Below are 20,316 nucleotides of genomic sequence, written 5' to 3'. Positions count from 1 at the left end.
ATCCTTCACCCGTTTCTACTCACGATCGTGCGGCGTTAATGTCTCGTTTGTCTCTCGTGAAATGGACATCGCCGATAATTGTAAATATGGAACATATAGATTCTGACTTTCTTGACCATAATGAATAATTTATTCGAATTGTTTAATTCTTGAGACAAATTTTTATAAGAATAAATTAAAGCATTATATTATAAAATATATTATATTATAAAATATAATATTATTAATTATATAAAAATATATATTCATGTCTTTATGATAAAATTGAATGATTAATTTACTTTATAAAATGATGAATGTCATTTTATGTCTAAGAAAATACATCAATGTCTAAGAAAGTTAACAATATATAAAGTAAAATATATCTATCAAGATAGTAGATACGCCATTCTACTTCAACTACGGCGAAATAGCCAGTTACATTAACATTTCGACGGAATCGATCTTTCACACAGGCATGTACGCACACGATCTATTTCCATTAAACGTCATGTTTCACATAATATATCCATCGTATGTGTCAATGGAAGATCTAAGCGCTGTTTCAGAATTGTCGAATCGAAACGTCGACTTCGCGAAATTATTATCTAAAGGACGTGGCACGATTGGAAAACAAAGCTTTGAAACGTTCAAATGATGCATGGCGTCGATAGATTCGCAAGCAATTTCCCATTTATTTCCTACGATTTTCTTATCTCGAAGAAGGATGAGAATATCATCACAATGAAGCTTATATAACTTACATAACTTACTTGAATCACAACATAGTAGTATATAAGATACATGAAATGGGGCAAGAGTCCAAAATAACATAAATAGATTACCGTAACTTAATATTTCATGACGTTTAATTTTATTTTTAAAAAAGGTAAAAATATAGTAACTGTATTTATATTTAAAAAATATAGTAACTATATTTATATTTAAAAATAGAACTATATTCAAGGAATATTAAAAAATACATTTTACTTGAAGAAAAAAAATTACATGTATGCAGAATGGCGAAAGATATTTCGTAAAATACATCGCCAAATATTATAATTAATTATATATCTAATAATTATATAGTTTTTTAGATAAATCATACGGTTTATCATGACATAAGAATGTGTTGATTGAATTTGTGTTAGATAGTTTCTAATCTTCTCCCGCGAGTCGACCTGCAGTTCGAGTACCTGGCAGATCATCCCGTGCTAATCTCTACATATCCTGTAATGCGCCGTTAGAACTCAGCGAGTAAATTTCAGTCCCGGGCCAATTGTTCATGGTTGATTTGAATCGTTAATTGGGTACGCTTATCGTCTCACGTGCACATTGCCCACCTAACGTTCTTGCGCGCTGGTGCATGCCACATATACACGAATAACTTAATCACGCAAATTTGATTTTCATTTTTGTTATAAAATGCTTTTTCCGTTCTACAGGCAAGCAAGGCATTTGAGCCTGTCTTATTAACAATATTACAAAACAGTTCTTTATTGAAAAAGTTTTAGTTTAATAAAAATGTTATGTTTAATCTTCTCATTAAAATTACTTTATAATTCAAAGAAGATATTAACGACAAAGATCTACATAGTTAACTTCGAGAAACATCTGCTGCTAATTACTGCTTATCTAATCATCATCTTCAATACAAGTCAATCTTTGTTTTTACTTTCTATTCTAAATAATTAAAAAAAAAACTTTTTTTAAAAAATTTTCTTGCATAAAAATTTAAAATCTTTCTTTGCATTTTCCTACTAAAACTTTTAAATATAATTAATCGCATATATATTTTGATTAGCCATATAATTTATAATATAAAGTTAAATTATATACATCTCATTCTTTTATGGTTTATTCTTTTCAATATCACAACTATCTTTTATTCTTTATTTTGTTATGTATTTTGTTATGTATTTACAAAAATGTATAAGAAATGCTAAATATAATCGTTTCAATGAACTTAATACGTTAATTACATAAAAAGTTAATTCCTTTTATCGTTTTGTAATTCTCTGCACAGAATTTTCTACGATTACTATAAAGTTTAAAAATATCTTTCCGACAATTTCGTGGCTTAATTCTGCCGTTTTGCAGCAAAACGATCCGGCTACTAAATCGTCATAAGCGCATTGCGCGCAATCTCAATCCCTCGTTATAGCGCTTTCGTGTTTGAATTGTCGACTGTATGGAATACGTAACCGACAGCCTGTGTCGCCAATGTAGCTTTACATAGTAGTTTTGCGCTCAAGCAGGAAGGATACGGAGGGTGATGGATAGAAGCATGGCGTCCCATAGCCAACGCGGAATCACTTCCGGATAATCCAGCGTACTTGATTGGACGCCTCACTCTGCAGATTGATTGTTATACAAGTAGTGTTATTGAAAGCGTGATGAAAATTTAATAGGAAATAGATCGTCAGAAATATTGGTCTTCTGAGTATAAGCACGACACTTCATATCGCGAATTTTCTTTCGCTTTAGTTTGCATTTAAAATTACAAAGTCAATTACGAGAACATTTCCATTGAAGAAAAAAATCTTATTGCATTAATTAAAATTCTCGTACATTGAACAAAAAAAAAATAAATCAGACAATGAAAAAAATACTAAATTAAAAAAAAATATTTATTTAAATAGTTCCAAACAAAAAATACTAAATTTAAAAAAATATTTATTTGAATAGTTCCAGATAAATATTTATTAAATATAAACACATATTTATTTAATACAAGAACCATTTGATTTAACTATCATTTTTTAATTTTAAGTAAATTTAAAAAAATTTTTTATTTAGAAATAAATGTTTACTAGAATAAATGTTTAATTAGAACTATTCAAAGAAATATGTATTAAGATTTAATAAATTTTTTTCGATGTAATTAAATCTATATCAAATATTTTAGAAATTCAATTATGAACTAGGATTCTGATTCGTACAATCAAAATTCATTTTGTTTATACATCTTGTTGGTACATTTTTCTCAGTGTCACTAAAGATAAAACGCATGTTTTTCTATATAATTTCAATGAGATACAATAAATTATGTATTTGTTTATTGATCCTTATTTGTTTTAGACAGTCTTCGAGTTTATTCGAATGTGTTAACTCGTTGAATATATAATACTATTGGGAAACGTCAGAAAGAGGAAATATGAATTATTTTATTTACTTGTTCACGATGTGTCGTCACGATTTAAAGCGATGAAGGCTCACGGAAGCGAAACGATACGAGACTATGGAGAAGTGATGCGAAACAGGAGGCGAACTGGAGCCGCGGATCGGACCAGAGTAGAAGTACGGGCTCTTAAATGGGCTGGGTATAACGGCGTGAGAAATAGTACTGTTTTGACAGTCGTCCGTTACGCCTGCCTTTGCCATCGATATTAATTCCAATATATCGTACATATATATCCTGTTATTTTCCGTCCCAGATTTTAGTCCTGCAATGCTAATGGTTCTGTTAATCATACTTGTGTACGTTCTTTTGTCTTCTGCACAATATGAACGATGTTCTAGAGAAACAAATATTTATATAATACATATGTCTGCACATCGTATCTAATATAATCACAAAAATCATTTACCATCGCTGCTAATTATATTAGTTTATAAACATTGGATAATTTTTATACAAGAAAAAAAAGCATTTTTTAAACGTATTTAGGGACACTGAATTCGAATTTCCCATCAGAAAAATTTCATCACACATCAAATTTTTTTTAACATATAACATAGCAGTATTTTTTTTAAGATATAACATAGCTTCTGATTTATGTTTCGTATTATAATTTCAATAAAACTTTACTAGATATATAAAAAACTACTAAAAACAGTCTTAATATGAATACAATTTTGAATAAAATCTTGTAAATTAATATTATCTTTCATACTCTTATCTATTATCTTTCAACTCTTATTTAAATCTCAATTAATATTGTATTTAAAATATGACTTTTTTTATATGTGCAATGTGGATTCGTGGCTGATAAATATATTTATAATATTCAATAATAATGAGAAAATTATTCTGCATTAAAACTATTGTATTCTAAATGAGTTGTGATCATGATATGTTAACAATATCTCTCCATAATACAATCGAGGTCATACGCGAGCTTAAGCGAGCCTAAGCATAGATTTAACGGACCTATCTCACATCTAAATCGATCCATTGGAAATGTATTGATGTACACGACTATTGATTAACTAACTACACAATGGCAATTGTGCGAACAGTTTGTATCAATCTTATGTAAATCTAAAATAATCTTTAGCTTTTATCAGCTATCTTTAGTTTTTATCAGCTTTTATAAAGATCTGTAAAGATAAAAAAGACATCATGACATTTTCTTAATAGATATTTTATTAAATAAATTAAAACATAAACTATAAAATAAACTATAAAATAAGTTATTCTAATAGTTAAATAATACCTTCGAGTGCTTTAGTCGAAAAATATATTTTGCGAAAATATAGATAAATTACTGTGTTGTTGTTTTAAAAAAAAAAGAGAACAAACAAAATGCACGAAGCATCACGACTGACCTCTAATCTGGCCAAATCGAATGGAAAATTTACAGTGCAATCGCGCAGAGATTTTTCTGACTAGATGAGAATCCATTTTATCTTGCATTTTTGCAAGTACAGTTATTGAAATATAATGGCATGAGAATGAAACGCAACAACTACTAATTTGCTTACCAATCTAAGTGCATCCGCCGTTATATACGTCAGGGCTAAATGCTTTATGCATTAACAACGAGATCAGACTTGCACATGAGGCAACATCCCAGTACATACATGAAACAAACGGATTCAATGTTGCAATTACACTTACAAATTAACATTCATGCATTGCTGATGCCTTGTGTAAAAAATAAATAAATAAATTATATTAATAAATAAATTATAATAAATAAAAAATAGGAAAGATATCACCTCGTCCTTATAACAATCATAACAAAATAATTACGAATAGAGTAATTAGACAATTGTCCCGGATTTCAATTTATAAATTAATAACAATTTGAATTGCTTTTCATTTCAATAAAGAGATCTTGTTGAGAGTATATAAGACATAATAAAAATGCACGCAAATACAAATGATTGTGATGTTCATTTAGATATGAACATCAATTACTAAATTCGAAGAATATAATTAATGCTGCACAGGTGCTTTTGCTCAAGTATCAAAAGTGGGATGATGTCTTTGCGCATTGCGACCTCGAGTGGTTTCATACAAAGTCTTTGCATATGCAGCGACAAGTTAACGAAAAAGTTGGCTTGCTCGCTCGAATGCAACGATACACCGAAGCGCGCAATGTTCGCGAGATACGTATGCGCTTGTTATAAATGCGCGCTTTACGAGACACTCTGAGCAATTATAGTCTCTCCGTGTCAGCGAGTTTTACCGTACTGGCTCCGAATTTATGGGGCTCTGCCTCATCCGTCCTCGGAATATTTTTAGCTTCATTGGTTTACGAACGACTTAACAACCCTCTACACACACACACACACACACACACACACACACACACAACCCTATCCAACTCTTTCCTTTCTGCAGCTTTACGCACAGGTCAAACATGCATAAAAACTATGAAAAAGCCCTCCTTTAGCTTCTAATTATATATAAAATACGAACGAACGTAGTGAATGTAAACAAAAAGCTTTTCATTAACGATGAAACAAGTTCTTCTCGGAAATCCTCGGAAATGTGTAAAAAAAACTCTGCTTTACTTTCAAATTGTGTTGTATAGATTTGTAGAATAAATTTCGTTTTCTCAGTTCTTCTAGTTCGTTGAATAGATTATATTGTATTAAAATTATAAAAATCTAAATTACAATATATTTTTAATTACTTATACTTTCATTGCGCTAAAAAATTATTTGTATATTTTTCTCACACTTTTTCATTACTCAGTTTTTAATAATAAAACGTATTCAGTCTTATGAAAATAATTTTATTAGTCTTCTCTTTAGTTTCGAAAGTTTTTTTTCATACAAGACAAATTAATGAAAACACTTCGAATGAAAGAGAAAATGCATAAATTTGTAAAACAGAAAATAAATACTTAAATACTGCCAACATTGTATGATTTTATCATTAAAATAAAATTTCTATTATTTATAACCAAATTATTGTCGCTATTTTTATCTCACTTGCGAACATGCAATGTATAGGATATAGAACTTGCAATTTCGACTGTGTAAATAGCCTATGTTATATTAGTGGCAGAAATCCACATGCGAATCGCAAATACGCGTGCCTCAATACTGCGCTCACGTACGAAAATCACCAGAAACATATGTCACGGGTATAGATACGTATCGCTAACATTCCTAAAATGTTTAACGCGCCTGGGGGTAACGATATCAAAGTGCAGACCAAAATGCATGGCGCGATGCGGACGAGTTTTGAATGCATTTCAATGGACCGAATTCCGTTGGGCGCGGTCGCTCTCATGAGGCTAATTTCATTTTCAACCTGTTAAACGCGTAATTGAATACGTGCGACTCTCGAAATACCTTTCACGGCCTGATCGAACATTACAGGCCCGAAGCATTTCTTATAATGAAATTACGCGTGGAAGGGTCGTGTTTAATCGTCAAATATTTTCTGAACATGAAACCGATGACGAGCACAATACAATTATACGACTCAATCATACTCTACATGTTTACCCAATGATGTTGTATGAAATAGCAAAACAGCATCGATTAGAGAAAATACTATTTTTGCATACTTTTGCATGATTTTTGAAGGGTTTTGAAAATTATCACATGTAATTTCTCTTTACGCAATAAAATATTATGGAAAAACATATAGCAAAGATTATATAATGAATATAGTACAATAAATTTTACATTGCATCATTATTAAAAAAATTACAATATTATTAAAAAAACAACATTCATCAACAAAAACAACATTTAAATTAATTATTATGCAAATAATAATTATTATTATTTTGAAAAATAATATTAGATTTAAAAAAAATTGTCACAGATATTTCTCTTCAAATCTTTGAAGATAATTATAAAATTATGGTATTACCTTTTTATTGCTTAATATGAAATATATGAACAAAATATCGCGAAAAGCAAAAGATTTATCTTCGCGATGAAGCTTCTAAATGTACACAGTATCATACTTTATGTGTATTGCAGCATGTTACAATATTTTGGCTATTTTGACCGACGCGCACATGAACGTTCATAATATTCTGGTCATACGATATGCACTAAATCGCCCTAGAGAGGACATTAATGTCCATCTCTATATGAGATACGTATAACGACGGCCAAAATGCACAACGCTTGTTTGAGTCTACGCTGTTTAATTACTTAAGGATCCAATTAAATAAAAAAGCATTTAAAAAATAGCTACTTTAAACAAAAGTTTAAAAAACATGACTATAGAATAGTGGAAACAATTACGTTAAGTGCAAATTTTCATGCCATTTTTTCTATTTATAACAACCGTAATATTATTCAAGTAAATATTAAATAATTAAATTTGATACACGTTATTAAAAATGCATATTTATGTCGAATTTTCTGATAAAAATAATCGAACACGTACGAAGAATTGCGCGATTTTAATTAAACCACGTATTATATTGTATTTTGTACTATATCTCTGACCAAAAACTCGGTTTACTGTTTAATCAAATCAGCCGTACAATGGAAAATTGCAAAACGCTAGTGAGTCATATTGTATTTTATAACTTCTTTAACAATAAAGCGTTCACCTACTGTTCAGAGAAACAAATGAAAACTTAGCAGATTTATCAACATGCGTTTTTTTTATTTTACTACCAAGATACGAAACTCTAAACTGAACCATTTCCTTGGATACAATATTCTTTGCCAATATGCGCTACCGGAACCTTCGCTTATGGATACTTAATTCTGGATATTTTTCTTTATAGGAGAAATAATGTGTACTCTTAATAAAATAAACAATATTGAATGAAATGAATAAATAGAAGATTTAGATAATATATGACAATATATATATTATATACAATATAAAAAAAAATTAAAAGATAGATTTGAAAAAAGTGAGACATTTTGTAGTATTGAGTTCAAAATATTTCGAATAAAGCTTTAATGTTACGAGCGATGTTAATTAACATTATTCCTATCAAAAGTTAATATTTTGAACTTCAACTCTTTAAAAAGCATTAAAAATTTACAATAATAAGAATATAAATTTATAATAATAAATATAAATATATTATATTTAATGTTCGTTTCTATATTAAATATTAAAATCGTTGGATATAATCGAAGCGTTGAAACATTATTTAAAGGCACAAGCTCTGTGCAATGTGTTATCAAATTTTTTATGATAAACTCTATACATATATTATAATAAAATATTTGACATATATATTATTTATAGCTATAATCATCAAAAGAATCGCATAACATTCGTTTAATTAATTAGAATAATAAAATAATAAATATAAACTTCCTTCTCAATCAATCACAATGTAATTAAATTTCTCTCCACGTATAAATCAACGAAATCCTGTCTGCTTGGTAAAACGTGATAATACAGTAGATTAACTTGCATAAATATCTTTTCGATCAAAATGAAGTACACTTTATTCTTCAAATAGACATGTCAGATTTATTATCCGATAATAGCATATTCAACGAATTAATTTTAAATACAAGGAACAGAATATTCTATAATTTATTCTGTAATATATTTTATCGAATATTTTGTGATAAGCAGCGAATTGACTGGCACGAATTTGTACTCGGCGTATAGCATAATACTATATGTATCAGTATGTACAAAGTCATTATACTATCATCGCGATACTTCAACAAACGAAGAGCCATTGTATGTTGTCATGTTATTTTCCCTCAGACAATTAACGAGATTCAGTTGCACGATTAATTTATTTCTACGATTGATTTCTACGATTAAATTAGTACGCATATTGAGACAACGAAATTATTTATCGAAACGGATATTTCATGCGATTTATTCATTTAAAGCAAGAATTGGAATTATGAGAAATGAGAAATTTATATTATTGTTTTGTTTGATATCCACGGATAAACAATTATTTCTTTAACAATATTTGAGTTTAAACATATCTCGCTTTGAATTTTTTGCCGATTAAAAGATAATTTGACTTATATTATTGTAGATTGATTGAAAACGCGAAGTAATATTCATTCGATCGAATAGTAGAAATAAAATCTACAATCTCGATGAAAACCCGGAGACCTCAAAATAAAACCAATTTTTTCGTTCTTAATCATCAATATCTCGTAAACTAATCAATTACGACAAAATAATTAATCACGCACTCGTTAAAAGCGGCAAAATCTTAGCTTTCGAACGAGATCACAATCATCCCTCTGCAATTGTTGTGTTTTACGCAAATATATTAGCGATTGTTTCAATCTTGATGAAAAACAAAGATCTCAGAGCGAAATTGCATCTTTTTCATCTTATTATTTAAAACAAAATTAAGTGGCACAAGATCCATCAAATGTTTCATGTGAAAAAAATTACTCAAAACTCACAATTAATTGCATTTTTGTTAGCTATACATTAAAATAAATACTAATGTACTGTATTAGAAATAATTTTGTTAATGTATTGGTTATATTAAGTTATAAAATTTATTAATGTACATTTATACAGTATAGTTTGTTATTAATCATTGACTTGTCATAATATAAGTTAATTTTCAGCTACTCATTCTTCCATTACCATTCAAGCAACTATGATGCGACGCTATTTCACTTCACATTACCTCTAAAAGCATGATAAATAAAGGATACTAAATATTTCTATTTAATATTATTTATTAAATTCAATAGTAAATGTGAAAAATTCAATTTTAATTTAATTTTTATGTGTTGAGAAATACTACTATTTTCTTGGCGTGTAATATAAAAATGTATTAAATAAGTATAAAGTATAAAATATTTGCTACAATGCATATTTATAAATAACAATTAGCATTTCACTCATGAAAAAAGGAATGTAAAAGTAATACAACGTGTTATCCATCTTGCTATTGTATAAATGTGTGATACATGTAAAACATCCAATGCAGTCCAACATATGTAGAGAAAAAGAAAAGCGCCGTCAATTAAAGCGATGGCAGTCGGATTGATAACCATTATTGATTGCGCGCGGTTTTCATATGTGGACCTATTCTAAATGGTCCTCTGTTTTATCATCGTGATACGCGTGCACACTTCCCGAGCTGAACCGTCGTGCGATCGACTGCACATTTAGAAAGAAATAAAAAAGACTAAGTGTGGTCCCACATAAATTGTTTTCCGGAGCGTAAGTTAGCGGTTCAGCGACCTGTTCGAATTTTACGATGTAGACTACAGTGCGCAGATTACGTGCGTATATTTCACAGAGCTATTATTTCGATTCAGTAAATTACTTTCCCGTGGGGATCAATATATAGAATTGCCTCCTCCCCCATGAGAATCACAGTAACAATTTCCACACAGGAATCATGGAAGAAAAATAATCATTGCACAGATATCTTAAATCTTGCACGTCACGCTCCATGGTATCACAACTTTAACAGTTCTTAGAGAAAACTAGTCAAAGTAAAACTTTCAAAATTCTGCTAATATATTATAAACGTTTCACTCTCACATTTTCGTAAATTCTCTCAGTTCTTTAAATTACGTATCTGTAATCAGAACTTTCTTTTTATTATGTTTCATTCTTTAATACACTTAAAATAAATTAATATAAATTTTGAATGATAAAAAAATATCTATTATTTGATTAATTGGCACTTATTATTAAATTTAAAATATTAAATAATTGTATAAATTTTTACCGATAACATTTTCTGTATTTTCCCAGTCCAATTTTCTTTCTTAAGATTAATCTTGCATTGACTCTCTATTTCCAATCCAAATATTTTTTTATTCAGCCTTTTTTATTATTCTAATTTTTCAAAAAAAGGGGAAAAATTCAAGATTACTTTCCATATCTATTACATTACCAAATAGATATTTCAGAAGGGAAAATTTCACTCTCCTTTATTTCTGAAAAATTTGAGAATAAATTATTTCACTTATGCCAAAAAAAATCCAGATTGCAAACGGAGAGTTATTTCTGCAAAATTTAAATTAATTTCTCACGCAAAACGATTTTCCTCTTATTCTGATTTTTACGAATTTTTATTGCAAATCATACTTTTTGTATTTAAAAAAGAATATGACGTTATAACGTGAGAATTCTCCCACTTAATTTCGCAATATATAGCGGGCAAACCACGAATCATGCTTGGAAAGTATTGGAGTTATCGCAAGAAAGTCGGCAGAACGGCAAGCTGAGTTAGATGCGGTAGCTAGTAGCAATCGGACAGCACAAACCGACGGATAATATACGAGGTCGAAAAATTCGCGGAAAGTTATCCACTTCTTTATACTCTTATTTGCGCTCTATTCGGTCGTCGCACACGTCGTACACGATATAATTTATGAATTTAATATTCTGCTGCCAAGTGTAACAGTTCCAACCAACATGTTCTGCGTTCTATCTTTAAATTCAAAAAACAAAAAATAAAACATATATTAGATATAAAATACATTTCTAAAATTTCCAAAATTGATTAAAAAGAGTTCATTTATTAAATCAAATATAATCTATAATATTGTCTTTTTATAATATTGAATTTAAAAATTGAATATTATATAGGCCTAGTTTTTATGCAAAGCATCTTATAAAGCAACGAAACTTTTGATTAGAAAGATCAGACCTCTTGTTCACCTTTTTGAAAATTATTGTCGGCCAGTTTTCGCCCATTCTAGTCAATTACCGTCCTTCACGCGACGGAATTTCGGTGCCTTAGAGAGCTTAATCTTCCGTGACGTGCTGACTTCGGCTCATTGGGAACTTACTTGGTGTCTCGAGGGTACGCTCGCATCTTTTGCCTCGACAGACAAGCCTAGCGATAACAAGAGGGACGAGGGATACCATTGCCGCCATTGCCGACCCATTCTCTAGGGTGCTATTGTTCTGCAGGAAGGTCCTTCGAATCGATAAACCATCCGAGAATGGATTCGAAACCAGAAACTTTTCATCGCTTTAGTAGAAAACGCGAACAATTTTACAAAATATCGTTAATTAATGTTACAATGTCAACGAATCAATAACAGAACGTTTATTATTAAAAGTCGAGTTTCACAAACTCGACACTGCATTTTTAACGTGTATCAGCGGCGTCCATAAAATTCCAACGGAATTTAAGCTGGATCCTTCACACTACAAAATGAATGAATGTTTCAATATGAAAATATATGGAGTTAAGTAATGAAACGCAGTTCTATGCAGCGAAATATGTTGCGCATCGCTTTCCATACTTTTCGGGTACTTCTACTCAACGACAAACTAAATTAAAACGTTTCTGTTGTTGCTTCCAATGGAGATGAAATGACAAACACAAACGCCAACGATCCGTTGTGAAAACGAAATAAAATAAAATAACTGTTATTTGACTCGTGTCTAAAGACTCGCTGAGATCCCGATGCCGGTACTCCTGTTTCAATTTTTATTGCTTATATACCCATGCCAATAATAATGATAAATGAATGCATATGTGATGACGATGTCTTTTGTTATTTACGATGCTTTAATTTCCCGGATGTCAGCTTCTTCTCTTCCATTTCATTCCTGAATTTCAACCGCGGAGTTATAAACGCGAATTAAATTTTTGTTTGTAGGGCAATATTACAACGTAGATTACACGTGGAAACTTGAAAATTCTTACGTTTCATAAATTAGAAAAAGTATAATTTCAGTTTACTCCAGTTAATTTGATAAACGACATGACTATTATCTATATATATTATCAATAGTATATTTCTTGACAGATAATAAGATGCTAAAGTAAGAATATTAAAGCATCTGTCGTATTCTATATTATTATTGATTAATATTACAAGCACAGTAAGTATGAGTATAATTAGAATTTTTTATAATTCTATAATCTTATCGATTAAAAAATATCCATCATATTTCTGTAACGTGTCTTAAATTATTTACGAGGTAGAACGACGAAGAAAGGAATTCAACAATACAATAGATTTCAGATTTTAAATCAACTATAAGATTTAGTCACAAACGAATACTATATAATTGGTATAATATATATTTGTTATAATATACACAAATTCTGTTTGGTAAATCAGATCTCATGGAATCGTTCCAACTGTTTACTGTATCGCACAAGATAATTTCATTAGATACTCAATAAATCAATTATTTTACAAAAAGAAAAGGCAGTTCGCACTAAACAGAATTGAATTCATATTCTACTGTATGTTGTACAAATATATTGACTATAAGAATACGCACTCAAAGACGAGATGGACTCGATTATTTGAATCTGCTCGATCAGCAATTGTTTACGCTAGCGGGTACAATTCTTAGAACATATAGTATTGGAAGGAACATAGTCCTATCAACTCCGTGTATTTAGTTGTGGAAGAATAGATTGACAAGAATGAAGAAATGATGATCTTAGATTGTAATGCGCATGCTCCATATTAAAAAAGAAATTAGTAAAAATTGTAAGTGGCAATCTTAGAACACATAGTACTATATGTTCTAAGGCTGCAGCTGACAGTTGTGTTTAATTCGGTTGCGCGCGCTTCTCTCTTTACGATCATGCGCATTGTTAACTAGGCTTATCATCTATTTTTCTCTCGTCAATCTATTCGCCTATACTTTCAAGAGACTCCTTCCAGTACTGTATGTTCTAAGATATAGTTTCGACTCAGTTCTGATCCTTCTGGAAGCACAGACAAAGGATTGAAGAGCGAAGGCGAGTAAGAAGTTCTACAGTCCAGCAGAATAATACGACGGTCCAATGCTCTATCGTCTATTTGATGGCGTGGATCATTTTTCGAACGTACCCTTGTTCCACAGTCACGTCGTTCCTTTAGCGATATCTTAGAAGATGCTTCTAAATCTACCGGAGCAAGTGATGTCTCACGTATCAAGACTCGATGATTGAATAGCTCAACGAACCAGTTTATCAGAAAGGAACTTTATAATGTATATGTCTACGAAAGCTAGCTGTAGACTTCTTATGAAATTCGATATTAGCTCGCACGGTTGACTGCCTTCTTTCTTGTACTGACACCTGTCGTCCAGGCTAATCTACCCGCCTTCTTCCTCTATCCTTATTCCCTCTCCATGCCCCTTTTCTATTCGGTATTTTTTATCCACTAATGCTCTGTAACCAAATTCGCTTCGTCTTAATCGAGTCGGTGATGCGTTGAATGGATTGGCAGCAATAGTCGTCGATATCGATAAATCAGATCATGTTGCGCAATCGACCGAAAAAAATTTTGCTAAAATATATTAAAATATAGCTAAGCATAGATCTGAAAATAATTTTGTTCGGCATAAAATAATTATGGACATTTAAACTGTTAGAATATTTTAATTGTTAGAATGTTAACATTTTTTACAGTATTGTCATCAACGTTTAAACATTTTGCATGATTATTTTGATAGACAAAAATTGTATCCATATCTATAGCTAGTTAATTTTTAGATACTTTAACAAAACGTAATATTATTGAATGGGATTTAATTTTTATACGAAATTTCTTTTTTCGTGAACAGAAGAGTAAAAAAAAGGTTAATCAATGAGATGTTGCATTTAAGTACTTCACGTACACGCTACAAGCGTTTTTCCATTTCGATTTCCGTTCGATTAGATACGAGAACAATCTCATCAGTGTCACTCGTCGAATCGAACAGGGCTATTCCGAGTTCGATCCATGTGGCATTGCTCGCAATGTTTCAGAGAAGTGAACAGCGAAAAAAGAAGGTGAATTCCAACAACCATGTGTGCAAAATCTATGAGAAAGAACAATTACTTTGAGAGAGAAGATACGAAAGTGAAAAAAGAAAGAGACACGAGAGACAACGAAACGATGCACGAACGAGAGATGCATGTTGCATGGTTCGTGGACGACCACAATCGCCAGTAGATAATGGTAAATTGTTTTAGCCAACTTAAAGCCGTTAAATATTGAGCTAGATAAGTTAAAATTAATGGACGAGCCATTTCGCTCTTGGCTCGTTCATCATTCGATAATCACCTTAATATGATTTTTATATCATTTTTCGAAAAAGACTGCGTTTAATTTGTGAGAATAGATTCATTATAATAAATTTAATTACGCTATGTAACGATTTGGAGAATATCTAGTATTAATATTATTAATAAATGCTTCAAATATTACGAAAATAAAAAAAACGCGTAATTAATAATATTATTATTAGTTATTCGCAATATTGTTGTCTTGTAATTTTTTTTAATTATTTTCCTTCTATTGTTGGTCTTTTTTTAAATTGTAGACAATACTATAGTGGGATATGTAAAGTTAGCATCCTAATTTTAGTTCTCAAAAATTTTAATTAGAATTCTAGCTTTTTTTTGAAGCTATATCATAGTGAACCGAGCAGAGGATTCAATAATTTTAGTGAACATATTATAGTCCATCTTGATTCATTCTTAATGTCATTTTGCTGGAGAGAAACAGGAAATCCAATTTCATCCTTAACTCCATTAGTCCAAGGCAGCGTTTGCATGTTTTAATAAAAGCGGGGGCTATCGCAAACGCGGTTTGCATTGCGCCTTTCGCGATAACATAGCTCGAGGATAAACCGAGCGCGAATGTAAACCTGGACTAGATTCGTTTGAAGTCCGCGAGTACTAACGTGGCGAATTAACGTTAACATCCAATCCGCCGAAGAGACCCGCCGGCGCTTTCGCCATCATATTTACGTTCGCATCCGTGGCCGACTGACAAGAAACACTGCGAATGAAATGACGAGTAACGAGATTAAACTTTCTGTAGTAATGACGGTAGCGATAGCTTTGCATTGTAAGGACAATACGAATATCAGCAGTAATAGGATGCATAAAATAGATAGTGCACTTTTTCCAACGTTTTGAAAACCTATCCTTTCCCGTGCATTTGACTCGCATAATTTTCGTCACTTGTTTCATAATACGCTGCAACTGTTTCGCTAATGTTAGCGAATGATCTATTAAGTACCTCTTCTTGTTGAAATAAAAAATATTTATCATTACTAAAAATGTAGTTAAATTCAATACTCTGACCGTCAAACTAATTTTGTATTCGTTAAACGTATTCTCATTCCATCCCACATTGCTGATAACTAAAATGGTATTGGATTGCTTGTGATACCACCATTGTTCGAGATTGAAAACGCATAAATGATGCAACTATTAGTAGTATTTTTTTAGATTTTACACATTTACATAATATATTATTCAATAGAATATTATAAATATCTATCTAATCGTATTAACGTATCTATCGTATTAACATTGTTACCTCTAATGATACAATTTTACAACAATTGATACAATTTTAATTGTAAAAAAAATAAAATATCAACTTTTAGGAAATTATTGCGCAAAATTTCGAAAAATTGCATCCACGTGGAACAATAATTAAAAGTCGTAAAGGAAAATTATAATGACACTGATGTGACGCTGATAATATGGGTTAAGAACTATCATTTTTTTTCTTCGAGTCGTCTGTTTACAAATGACATTTAAAATAGATTTTATTTAGTGTCTGATCTAAGTTTTGATACAATTTACCTAAGGTATTATCAATACAAGAAAAGTAATTGAATATATGTTCTTCATAGTTATAACTGATATTTAAACTTTTTTCGAATATAGCATCAAATTAGCAAAATATTTGTAAGTTATGTTGCTATTGGCAAATTTGTAAAAATAGAGGGAGTTGGATAAATTATACTTGTCGCTGATCTTTATAGTATACCGGTACACTATTTTCGCAAGTGACGCGAGCAATATATGGAGGTTATTATTATGATAAAAAAGAACCTACAGTGGATTCAGTGTGTCAGGTGCTCTAAGTGGTTGCACGAAACTTATAGTGACAATCCTGATATTTGCTAAAACTGTTTAAATAAGCGCTCAAAAAAGTACTTATCAACTATTGAGTCTTTCTGTTAAATTTTTCTATTGAATCTTTCTATTGAATCTTTTCTATTATAACGAAAAAAATCTGTAATTGATTTTATTTCCAAAATTTATTTTTTCAAAATATCTGAGATTTTAATATTCTGAAATATAGTGCAATGATAGCTTAAATCAATTTAAGTATTGCTTTTTATTTTTTTCTTAAATGAGTTTTAAAAACACAGAGTCTAATTTCTGTTTTTATAATAATAGAAAAGTTTTTATTATACTTAGATATGTATACTCAGTTTGAAATTAAAAATAAATTTATTAATAAATGAGTTTTAAAATTTTATTTTCCCAGTAAACAAACGTTATTTACCGTCATTTTGACGAAAAGATGTTATTTTAATGTCAAAATGATAATAAGCAATGTCAGCTTGTTTGTTATACTAGAAGTACGATTTAGGAACTTTTTGTAGTACAATTTAATGACCCAGTCTTCAAATCGTACTGAAAGTCACTTTTTTAAAAATCTAATTTAAATAATAATTAAAACAATAATTATTTATTTTCGTAAAAGTTCATTTTGTTTTATTGCCAATGAATCAAAGTTTAATGTAAGTACAGAAATATTCTGATCTCTTCAGTACTTTTATTATCATTTTGTTTAAACATTAAGGGGTATAATATGAATGACTTCTTCCTATCTTTACAATAAAAACATATTTTAAATAAAACAAGAGCTTTGTAATCAATTTTTTATAGATGATAGAATATTCGTTATTGTAAAGATATAAAGGAGTATTAAGTGTAATGACAGTAAGTGATAAAAGAGAACCAATAGATTTACTTTTGGATTCATATTCAGATTGGTCATAATATAACAACACTACTGATTAAAAATAATATTATAAATGTACGGATAGACGTGAGTATTAGTTCCTTTTTTTAAGCGTGATATATAATTTAAATATATAAATAATTTATATTACTATATATTGTGTGTATCTGCTTCTGCGTTAGAAAAAAAAAATCATCTCTTTGTTCTGAACTTTGGAATAAACGATGGATTTGAAGAAGAGAGAGTTTGTCCTCAAAAACTATTGATATTCGATTTAGATAATAGGCTCGTTAAACGTATCATTCCATCTAACGTTGCTAATAATAATAAAGATGGCAATGGATTGCTCGCGACATCAATTGTTAATATTCCAGATTGCAGACGCATAGATAATGCAACTGTTAGTATTTTCTCTTACGTGTTTATAATCAAAACAGTAAATGTGCGAATACACAGTGCCCTATTTTAATTTATTCACGCAAATATCTTGAAAAATATGGAAGATACGGAAAAATATTTCAGATAAACGTGGAATAAATTGGAGGGGAACGTATAGATAATTATGTTTCTTTTCTAGATGAAAGTATCAAAAGATATAAAAATTTTTTGAGATATTTGTCTGAATAAATTAAAACGGGACACTGTATATATTATTTAATTAATACATAAGATCCTGTGATTCAAGTCTAGATACAGCTATAATATATTGATAACAATAAACTAAAATATTATATCAACACACTAATAGAAATATATGTATACACAGGTATATATGGCTGACGTTGCAAGTTACGGTTTAATGATATACAACAGATACTCAAGCTTCTGCAGAATTGAATCTAATTTCATGAAACCAACTCATCTCAATTTCATCATAGGAAATGAGAGTTTTTATTTGAATCATAGTATTCTTAGTATAATACTTAATATGACAATTCTGAAGGTAAGTACTCAGTTCTTAACACAAAAACTATTTTAATTGTTATATAAACTTCTTACATCACATGAATAAAAATGTTACAGAACTTAAGTTCAATTTTAACAGTATTTACATCAAAATACTTTCGTTTACTTATTTTTCAATGTTATACTGAAAGAAAAGAAGGCTGAATATGCATTTTTAATTGGCTGCTGCAACAAAAATTGATTGCAGTCAATTAAAAATGCTATGCTATATTTTACATCTAATTTGCTGCAGTAACCAATCTTTTCTTTCAGTGTAATAATTATGCATACTCACACTTAGTAACGAACAAAAATTTATAAAGGATAGAAAGTTTTTTTATAATCAATAGCATTTGCTAATTCTCAATCTTTGCAATTATTAATATGTGCGTTGTAAATGTTTTAGATTATGCTCCTTTAGCGGGGTATAGGATATTGAAGATGAATAAACATACTCTAAGAAAATATCGAAAATTAAGCGAAGCTAATGGATTAACTCGAGTGGGTATATTATCTGGCCAAACGAGACCAATAGCATCCCAGAGTAATGTAATATTTTTTAGTAATATTCCGGAAACATCCATTCTTTATGCGTACTACTAAGAAATTCGATCCTTCTAACAGTGTAAGAGATATTTAAATATAATTATTTTCTATATATTACTTTATAATAAATTATTGTGAGTACTCGTATTCTATTTTAACATGTTTACTTCTAATAATAAGAACTGAGGAGCAGACTTTCAAAATGCGAAATTTGTCCAAAATTTGTAATTTTCAAAAAACTAGAAAGAAAGATACTACGCACAAGAAAATTACGCATTTTACAGAGAATAACAATATGTCAATCGATAGGACATAAAATATTAAACAAAATTGCTAAATAATTGCTAAAAATGTTAAACAAATGCATTTTATTTGTCTCTAATTAAAAAAACGTAATGCATTTCGAAATTTCTATATTTTTTCAGCATATAAATTAACGATGAAAAAATACTTTCTGAATCTCTCAGAATCTTATATAATATGAGGCCTTCAATACTGAATACTCAATGCCACCTCTAACTAAAAAATAAAAATTTTGAACAAAAACACTTTGAAAGTCTGCTCCTTAATTATTGATACAATTATTGATTTAATTGTTATAACAATGAAATATCAATTTTTAGACGGTCATTGTGGAAAATTTGCAATCCTCGAGTGGATTAAAAATTCGTGAAAATGATTTAATATTACTGACAAACAAATTTAAAATTAGCCTTAATAATAATTTAAACTTCAACGAGACAAACTTCCGCATTCTCATCGAATATAAATGAAATAGAAGAAAAGACAAATAGATTGCTTCCAATCACCAGTTATAAACCTAGACTCGTAACACTTTGATCATAGAATTTGACATCTTATCTTAACTAGAAAATAAAATGATCTTAAGAAAATTTTTGTTTAAAATGCTTACATATAAAAAAATAAAAATATATAATGTACAATTAATTACGCACACTTTTATTATTAATAGTAATACTAATACATTGTATATAT

At 29.7% G+C, this 20,316-nt stretch overlaps 1 protein-coding gene across 1 annotated transcript in view; it reads left to right on the top strand.

Annotated features, from left to right (window-relative positions):
* Nucleotides 1-3,186: 3,186 nt before the first annotated feature.
* LOC108688982 (major royal jelly protein 1-like) overlaps nucleotides 3,187-20,316 on the top strand; it is a 25,838-nt gene continuing 8,708 nt past the window's right edge. The window contains exon 1 of the mRNA XM_018195557.1: nucleotides 3,187-3,312. Coding sequence (XP_018051046.1) covers nucleotides 3,187-3,312 — 126 coding nt within the window. The remainder of the gene's footprint in view (nucleotides 3,313-20,316) is intronic.

This window comes from Atta colombica, unplaced genomic scaffold (genome assembly GCF_001594045.1).
Source record: "Atta colombica isolate Treedump-2 unplaced genomic scaffold, Acol1.0 scaffold252, whole genome shotgun sequence".
In the NCBI taxonomy this organism is placed as follows: domain Eukaryota; kingdom Metazoa; phylum Arthropoda; class Insecta; order Hymenoptera; family Formicidae; genus Atta; species Atta colombica.
Note: the sequence above shows the minus strand (reverse complement) of the source record. Positions and strands in the feature narration are given on the sequence as shown.